Below are 10,000 nucleotides of genomic sequence, written 5' to 3' on the forward strand. Positions count from 1 at the left end.
CTCTCTCTCTCAGTCTCTTTCTCTCTCTCTCTCTTCCCCCCCCCTCTCTCTCTCTCGCACTCTCTCTCTCTCTCTCACTATCTCTCACAGTCTCCCTCTCTTTTTTTCTCTTTCTCATTGTTCCTCTTTCCACTCTCACCCCTTGTTTTTAACCCCACCCCACCCACCACCACCCGTTCTCTTTCTGGTTCTTTTGACAATCCTATGTGGTACGAGTGAATCAAAGTAACAAGGGAACGATTACACACACACACACACACACACACACACACACACACACACACACACACACACAGAGTGTGAAGGGGTTAAATACCATACATACCCATCCATACCAAGCAAATCAAGTCAAGGAAGACAGTCATGATCTCTGCGCTCAGTTCTGTCCAGAATGGTTCCACCCCCACCCCCACCCCCACCCCCTATTCTCCACCCCTCCATTCCCCCATCTTTCCTGTGGTCTGTTCTATGATGTAAGTCTTTTTTTCTGTTTTTTCATCCATCTGAATCTAGTCAAACTAAGCATGCGTGCGAATGACTGATGTGAAAGTGCTTTCATGTGTGTTTGCAGAAAATTCAGTGCTGTATCATTATTATTAGTAGTAGTAGTAATAGTACTTCTACTACTACTTCTATTGTTATTATTGTTATTGTTATCAATATCACCATTATCATCGTTGTTGTTGTTGTTCTCCTCCTCCTCCGTATTAGTAGTAATCATTATTGTTGTTGTTGCTGTATTACACAGCATGCAAGTGCAACATTCCCTTAATACTACTGTGACAGACGGACAAGGCAAGACACGGACAGACTTCAAGACGAGCAATTCGCAGTTCTTTAAATACAAAGAACCCGCCAGCACTAACCAGTGTATTTTCCCCTTCTCTGTTACAGGTTTGCTGAGGGACATTCTTTGTGTACAAACCTGGAGGAACTGCAAAAAGAAAAAGAAAAAAAAACAAAAACAAAGAAACAACAACAGCAAAAAAAGACTTCAGTATTGTGACCGGAGCAGGACACGACAGGATATTGTGGTGGCGATTGTGACCCACCCCAGGGGGCCGCGCGTTTCTGCGTCTGACCTTTTGACGTCACTTCCTGTCGCAACGCCTGGTGGTGTCATTTCCTGTGGGAGGGCGGACGTGACGTCGTGTTTTATGTCGGTGTGTGGATGTGTAAAGACGACGTGTTCACAAGGTGGCCTGATTTTGAGAGATGTGATGATGTTGCGAGTCAAGGACATGGTGGTGTGTGTGTGTGTGTGTCTTGGTCTGCCTGCTTCTGCACTGGGCAGTGTGACGTAGACTCTCTTTCCTGTGCCACCCATTACGACAGCAAGATGTCAACTTCCTCAGTGGGGATTTTGGAGCCCATCCGCTATAACAGACAGAAGAACATCACGCTTCTGTCTTCCCATACATATATTATGTATGGTCTTGACGATGGGTGTGGGGATGGGGGTGGGGGGTGTCCATTTGACGTCATTTCCTGGACACGTTTAGCAGCAGGAGGAGAAGTGACGCACTCGAATCCACGTTTCCTGTGCTGGTCTGACTGTGGTGGAATACACTTTTTTGTTTGTTTGTTTGTTTTTAAAAAAAAATAATTCATTCAGTGATTTCCTTTCAAGCTCGTCTAAAGAGACTGCAGTTAAAAAAAAAAGAAAAAGAAAAAGAAGAAGAAGTAGAAGAAGAAGCATGACGTGAACACGGACGACAATTTTTTTAAATTTTTTATTTATTTATTTTTTTGATAAAACACTCTCTGTCTGATATATCTGAATGGTGAATCTTCCGGGGGGGGGGGGGGGGGGGGGGGGGAAGATAACTTTTGCTGAGGATTCTGCTGGATTTTTTTTTTTTTTTTTTTTCTAAAGATTGGCGTGGACACGAAATACAAATGTCTTCTTGTTTTTTTCTAGTGTTTCTCCCTGTCTGATGTATCTGAATGAGAAATCTTCGGAGAAAAAAAAAAAAAAGATAACTTTTGCTTAGAAAAACTCAACCAAGGTACTACACTGTATTTGACTTTTTGAAAACGTGGCTTAAAAAGTTGACAAATGCCATGTTCTGCTGTTAAACAAACAAACGAATAAATAAGAAAATAAATAAATGAATAAAAAGATACAGAATGCTACGACTACACTGCTAGAGAAGGCAGAACGAGAATGCTAAAAACAACAGCAACAACAACAACATGCGATCCTTTACGAACTTGGAACTGTTCGCAGTGACATATAAAGCAGCACCTCAGAAAGACTGCAGAATTGTATCATGAAAGGCATACGACAGGGCAAAACTATGAGTTAAGAATCGCTGAAGTCCCAGGGATTCTTACCATGATTCTTGGGGGTCCCACTGAGACAACCATCACAAGGTCACTCTAATACTGTTCATTCTAATCAAATATGCCACTGCTAGCAACTGCCACACACACACACACACACACACACACACACACACACACACACACAAAACGCAGGCAGACCTTCTAGTCAAATTCTTGTAGGTTTCTGGGTCAAGAAGCGGTGAAGGAAAGATAACTCCCTTCTTGGTAGCAGATGATCTAAGTGACAAGACTCAAGCTCCTAGTCAGTGTTTTCATTCTGATTGTGTCTTCTTTCCATTTAAAAAAAATTTTTTTTTTTTTTTTAATTAAGATTGTTCAAAGACCCCGCTCGCTTCAGTTCAGTTCAGTTACTCAAGGAGACGTCACTGCGTTCGGACAAATCCATAATACACGCTACACCACATCTTCTGAAGCAGATGCTTGACAAGCAGCGTAAACCCAACGCGCTTAGTCAGGCCTTGAACAGAATACGTTCAATGCTCAAAGAATACGCAGTGTGTTCTTTCCATTATTTTTTGAAAGCAACAAAGCAAAGGCAAAGGCAAAAAGTTTATTTCTCGTGCCCACTGGGAGCATGGAAACGTTACATGCATACATATTTTAGATATACCATGCAAACAATAAGAGTAATGTCAAAAGAACAAAGAGGAAAAAAAACAAACCAAGACCAATAGGCACCGCCAATATACATTAATAAATAATTCATCCTCATCCATTAACCACAGACGTTGCTTTACCGAAAGGAACTACAAATAGAAGAGACAAATGCTTTTAGTTTTAACAATATTCTTTTGGGTTTTTTTTGGTGTTTTTTGTTGTTGTTGTTTTGTTTTTGTGGGGGGTGGTTTTTTGTGGGGGGGTTTTGTGGGGGGGGGGGGGTTTCGGAAAAAGAAAACAAAAGGGGACACACGTTCATGCGCTCTCAGAAGCCCAGCATACTACTTGATCCACGTGTGTAACAAATATGATCAGGAAGGAGACAAGATATGAATGTCATTACCCCCTGCACCCCTCCCCCCAGAGGATTCCGAGGTCACATGCAAATGAAGTGGTCACGTGAACGCGTCCGCCATTGTGGCCTTGGAGCGATGACTGCTGATTGGTTGCTTAGGTTGCCCGCATGATCGCCGTGCGGTGAGGTGCTTGTCGGTGAAATGATAGACTTGGTGTGTGAGGTCAGCTCCGAACCCTGCAATTAGCGTATACAGAGCAGGAAAACTAGATAATAATAATAATAATAACAATAATAATAATAATAATAGTAGTAGTAATTAATAAATAAATAAGTAGACAAATAAGTAAATGAGCAAATAAATAAAGAAATACATAAATAAATGAATGATTGAATAGGTGAATAAAAAACAAAATAAATAATAAATGAATGAACAGATAAATAAAACCTATCCAAATGAGGGTCTCATCACATGATGCAAAAAACGAAAGTCACATTTTGTCTTCATTTTTAATCAGTCGCTCTCTTTCTCGCTCTGTCTTTCTATGGTTGAGCGTCTCTTTCCCCCACCCCACTCTCTCTCTGTCTCTCTCTCTTTGTCTCTTTACTCTCTATCGCCCTCTCTCCCTCACACACACACACACACACACACACACACACACACACACACAGAATTTTATTTTATTTTTTTATTTTTATTTTTTTTCATATTCTTTATTGACCGGTCCAGAATCACTCGTTCAGCACAGATATACAAGAATATCTCGATGATGTTGCATCATCGCGCTAACTTGTGCTTTCAGAAGCTCGTCATAAGATTACAAGTTTTGCTTTCTCTATTCAGCAGCCTGCGATAAACCAGAAAAACGATCGTATCTGCTTTTATCTTCCGAATCGAAAGCCTGCACTATCGCGACGAAGTTCTTCTTCCTTTGCTCCTGACGTATAATGCGCGGTACTCGCCTGTATTGTGATTGACGAAGTTGTGGCTTGAGCTTGGCTTGGATTGCATGCACTGATGCAGCAGCAACTAGGAGAAAGGGTTAAAAATATAGAATGCCTTCTGGTTACCGCGTTCGCGTATTTATCGTTGCTGCTTCTTTGGTGGTATTCCATTCTCTCAAGTGCTGTTGGCTTTCGGCATTTTGTCTGCGTTCAGATGGTGGTGGAGGGTTAGGGGGTTGGGGCGAAGGGGTGGTGGTGGGGAGGTGGGAGGCGAGGAGTTGGAGGGGGAGGGGGGCTGCGGTAGGCAAAATATACGCTCTTGTGCACTCTTATGATACATGGTATATAATCACAACGCGAAAAAGAAAAAAGCGGGGTTTCTGTAACTTGTCAATATCAAATAAAACACACAATACATTGCAAACATGTTTTTTCTTGTCTGTGCCCTTTTTCTGTCTCCATCTATCTGTCTCTGTCTCTGTTGGTCGGTCGGTCTGTCTGTCTCTGTCTCTTCACACTCTCCGTCTCTATTTTCCCCTCCACCTCACCCTGTCTCTCGTTAACATGAACATAACGGGAAAAAAGTTCATCAAGTGTAGCACTGTAATGCGGGGAAATAGTATTTGGCTACCCTTTCTCATTTAATGGCACACAGCATGACATTGAAAGACTTATCATCGTCAGACACGAACTTGACATGGCGTAAAAAGACCCGTGACGTAAAAAAAACACACGTCAGAATGATGTAGAAATTTCCAAAACTCATTTGAGTGACAGTGTTCCCTTGTGATTGCAACACAAATGATGGAATTATTTAAAAAAAAAAAAAAAAAAAAAAGCATTATCATTCTTCATGTGTTGAACGAAGAAGCAGATTCAACACATAATGTGTTCAACGCAGAAATCATCGTTCAACTTCGGGGAGAGAACAAAAAACCAAAAAAAAGCAGAGGAGGAGTGGGAACTTTGTTCAATGTTCCGTCACACATACCGACATTTTGTTTAAGCATGAATTTTCACATTTAAGAAGAAGAAGAAAGGAAGCGAGAGAGAGAGAGAGAGAGAGAGAGAGAGATTCATAATGGACTGGACAAGAGACTGATTGGGGGTGGGGGGGGGGGACCGAGGGGGGCAAGGCCGTACTTGTAATTGTGAGAGAGTTCCCGCGCGGAACACGGAAGAAGCGTTTTGTGGATTTCAGCAGCATGGAACGGAGGAGGCTTGATCAAGATGATGTGACATCAGTCACCACGCTACCTGACCACACTTCTTTGGCCGTGGAGTATCGTTCGCAGTGATTTAAAAAAAAAAAAAAAAAAAAAGCTTTTGGTCATCCTACCCCCCTCCTCCCCCCCCCCCTCTCTCTCTCTCTCTGGTCATGTTGTTGGAACCTGCATTTTTTTTTTTTTTTTCTGAAGACATTTTGGCCTGTGTGTGACTCAATCCGTCTTTTTGCCTGCCCTGTCAGATCCTCTCTCTCTCTTTCTCTTCTGTTTGTGTCTGTGTGCATGCGACTCTGTGTGTGTGTGTGTGTGTGTGTGTGCGCGCACGCGCGCGCGTGGGCGTGGGCGTGGGCGCGTTAGCGTGTGGACGTGTGTATACCTGTACATATTATGTGCTCTAGCTTACATGCATGTGCGCGCTTTCTTTGTGCGGCGTGTGTGTGTGTGTGTGTTTATGTCAATGACATAATTATGTGTACGAGGATGGGGGCAGTTGCGTCAGATTTGAAACTACAGCGTTGCATTTTATGAAAAAGGTTTGCAGAATCATTCGTCACCGTGTGCTTTTGGGGAAAAAAAAGAGAAGATAATAATAATTCTTTTAGATTTAAAATTTAATAACCGACAACACTTTTTACTTCGCCGTGCGTTGATTTGGATTCCATAGAGTAAATCTTTATTCCAGTATTCAGCAAGTCCTTGGTGAATTTTAATTTGTTTTTTTTTTAAAGTTATCATATGAAAAGTAAGACTTACACTTTCCATTTTATACTCTCAATGTGTGTGTGTGTGTGTGTGTGTGTGTGTGTGTGAGCGCATGCCTGTCTCGATATGAATACAGAATGTGAGAACTTTCTGATTGTTGTTGCTTTTTTCTTTTCTCCCCCCCCCCCCGCCCCCCCCAATTCAAGCAAAATAATGGTGAAAAAAATTAATCAAAAATGTTCGAATGCCAAGAAAACTGACAGGATCAAATGAAGTGACAGCCTTTATTAGTATATGTGTGTGTGTGTGTCTGTGTCTGTGTTTCTGTCTCTGTCTGTCTGTTCATGCACACGTATTCATGTTGCTGTTTTTGTTTGATGGATTATTTTTTGTTTGTTTTTCACGAGACTGCAAATGCCACTGCACCCAGGTACATCGCATGTTTGTCAGTGTTTGCGCGTGTATGTAGGAAAGAGAATGTGTGTATGTGTGTGTGTGTGTGTGTGTGTGTGTGTGTGTGCGGGCGTGTTCTATTGACGGAACATTTCTTCATATGTTGATGGTGTACACATATGTATGGTCTTTGATCACTGAAGTTGTTTTTTGTTCTGTTGTTTTTTTCCCCCTCGCTGAAAGGATGTTCATAATGGAAGAAACAAAGGCCAAATCATTATGATGTAATATTGCTTTGGGCTTGGCGTCTATAGAAAATCATTATGCCTGAGTGTTTTTGAATTTTTCAACAACCACAACTACAAATATCTCTATTTTCTTTCTTTCTCTTCCTCCCTCTCTCTGTTTCTTCTGTGCATACATTTCTCTCTTTCTCTCTCGACATGATTTTATATATATATATATATATATATATATATATATATATATATATATATATATACATACATACATATTCAACAGCATTGCTGGAAAATCAATGAACGAGTGATGTGATGGTCAACTTGTACAACCTTCTGTCTCTATGTGTCTCTGTCTGTCTCACTCTTCAACACGCGCGCACACACACACACACACACACACACACACACACACACACACACACACACACACACACACATTAATGACTGAACAGTGAAATCCTGAAATGTATTACAATGAAGTATTCTACGACCTGATTTTGTTGTAAGGACCGCTGTACATTTTGTGAACTTTTTTTTTCCTTTTGTCCTTAACTGGAACATGTGAACGGAAATAAAGAACATGTTCAACTGTATCTGATTTGTTGATTATAAAGAGTGGTTTCAGGTTTGATGCGTTTTGTCGCTCCTCCTCCTCCTCCTCCTCTTCTTCTTCTTCTTCTTCTTCTTCTTCTTCTTCTTCTTCTTCTTCTTCTTCTTCTTCTTCTTCTTCTTCTTCTTCCTCCTCCTCCTCCTTCTTCTTCTTCTTCGAAAATTCTCACTCTCTCTCTCTCTGTCCATCCATCCCTTTCTGTATGTATGTTTGTGTGGTGTGTGTGTGTGTGTGTGTGTCTGTGCGTGCGTGCGTGCGCTTGCGTGCGTGTGTGTCTCTGTGTGTCTGTGTGTGTGTGTGTGTGTGTGAATGTTTTATGGTTCGTTACATTGTTTGTCTCTGCATTGTGTAGATTTGTATTATGTTGAATCATATTATCGGGGCATTGTTTCGTATTGTGCTGGTTTGGTATTTTGTGGTTGCGTGTGTATGTGTGCGTGCGTGTGTGGGTCTACGTGCGTGAGTGCGCACGCATGTGGTGTGTGAATTCATTCATTTGTGTATGAATATGCGAGTGGTAAGCACACGGGTGTCATTCAAACGTGTGAATTTTAGATACCTACATCATCCACGACAGTCTTTCAGTTTTAACTCTTTCCATACGAACGGCGAAAGAGACGACGTTAACAGCGTTTCACCCCAATTACCATCATCAAAATATTGCAAGCGGAAGGCTCTTATACTGAAGAGGTGACTGTTGACAAAGAATACCACAATTCTGACGACAGAAGCTAAAGGTTGGGTCATTCAGACACCCACTGGACATCCGAGGGGCCTGGGTAGAGGAGAAGAGAGGACTGGCCGTACTGAGTGAGTTAATTTCCCAAGGAGTCGTTATAAAGTTCGGACAAATCCATATACTCTACACCACATCTGCTATGCAGATTCCTGACCAGCAGCATAACCCAACCCGCATAGTCAGGCCTTCAGTACATGCACATAATCATGTTTGTGAACCAGTCAGGGTGGATTTCTGCTTCAGATTTGTGCTAGAGGACAGACAACACACTCTCGTTGCCATGGGTTCTTTTTCTGTGCGCCAAGTGCGTGCCACACACGGGACCTCGGGTTTATCACCTCATCCGACTGACTACACGCACGGTCAGTTTGATTTTTCAGTCAAACTTGGGAGAAAGGGTCGTGAGCGGGATTCGAACCCAGACCATCAGAAGGACAAGACAAGTATAGTGGCCTTCTGCACATCTCTGTTCTTTTCCCTGTCCAGTCATTCCTCCCTTCTTTCCAGATCAGATTAGACATAAAGAATAAATAATTAAAAAATAATTTTTAAAAAAAGAAAGAAAGAAAAAATTAAACAACTTTATTTTGTATTTTGTATTTCTTTTTATCACAACAGATTTCTCTGTGTGAAATTCGGGCTGCTCTCCCCAGGGAGAGCGCGTCGCTACACTACAGCGCCACCCATTTATTTGGTATTTTTTCCTGCGTGCAGTTTTATTTGGTTTTCCTATTGAAATGGATTTTTCTACAGAATTTTGCCAGGAACAACCCTTTTGTTGCCTTGGGTTCTTTTACGTGCGCTAAATGCATGCTGCACACGGGACCTCGGTTTATCGTCTCATCCGAATGACTAGCATCCAGACCATCACTCAAGGTCTAGTGGAGGGGAAGAAAACACTGGCGACTGTGTCGTGATTCGAACCAGTGCGCTCAGATTCTCTCTGTTCCAAGGCGGGCGCGTTACCTGTAGGCCATCACTCCACATATCCACACTGTCTTGAACTCTCACTCACTTCGCACGCCCAAAATTCCATACCAGCACACGTATGAAACTGTAAGCAGAGTTCAAATACGATTCTTATATGCAGGCGTACGACACGCACATTTTGACATGAGAGCTTACCACACTCAACCCACCGCGACCAGGATTCGAAATCAGGTGCCAGTTACATTGCTTGGTTCTGACTTTTTGACAGTTACACGTGACTAAATGCCTACGTTGACCGAACTACGCCATTGGTCAGTTTCCATACGACACACAGTTAGTAGCGGATTACGACCTTACTAGGCTGACAGGTTGGCAGGACTCTCTTCTTCTTCTTCTGCGTTCACCCGTATGCACACGAGTGGGCTTTTACGTGTATGACCGTTTTTACCCCGCCATGTAGGCAGCCATACTCCGTTTTCGGGGGTGTGCATGCTGGGTATGTTCTTGTTTCCATAACCCACCGAACGCTGACATGGATTACAGGATCTTTAACGTGCATATTTGATCTTCTGCTTGCATATACACACGAAGGGGGTTCAGGCACTAGCAGGTCTGCACATATGTTGACCTGGGAGATCGTAAAAATCTCCACCCTTTACCCACCAGGCGCCGTCACCGTGATTCGAACCCGGGACCCTCAGATTGACAGTCCAACGCTTTAACCACTCGGCTATTGCGCCCGTCGGCAGGACTCTCAAACTGAAGGCCCATCGCTTGGACATCAGCATAGCTGTCATCAACAGTAACGCTGAGGAGCTATCTATAAGTAAGCTCACGTATGAAATTCTTTTTTCTTTCTGATGATAATGAACTATTATGTGTAAGGAGTGGTCCACACTTATTCAGTCCGAC

The 10,000-nt window shown here is 42.5% G+C and overlaps 1 protein-coding gene across 2 annotated transcripts in view; it reads left to right on the plus strand.

Moving 5' to 3' along the window:
• LOC143289571 (LIM domain transcription factor LMO4.1-like) overlaps nucleotides 1-1,765 on the plus strand; it is a 130,210-nt gene extending 128,445 nt beyond the window's left edge. For both annotated transcript variants that reach the window (XM_076598596.1, XM_076598595.1), the window contains one exon: nucleotides 895-1,765. In XM_076598596.1, coding sequence (XP_076454711.1) covers nucleotides 895-903 — 9 coding nt within the window. In that variant the 3' untranslated portion in view covers nucleotides 904-1,765. The remainder of the gene's footprint in view (nucleotides 1-894) is intronic.
• The last annotated feature ends 8,235 nt before the right edge of the window (nucleotides 1,766-10,000 follow it).

This window comes from Babylonia areolata, chromosome 14 (assembly GCF_041734735.1).
Source record: "Babylonia areolata isolate BAREFJ2019XMU chromosome 14, ASM4173473v1, whole genome shotgun sequence".
Lineage (NCBI taxonomy): Eukaryota > Metazoa > Mollusca > Gastropoda > Neogastropoda > Buccinidae > Babylonia > Babylonia areolata.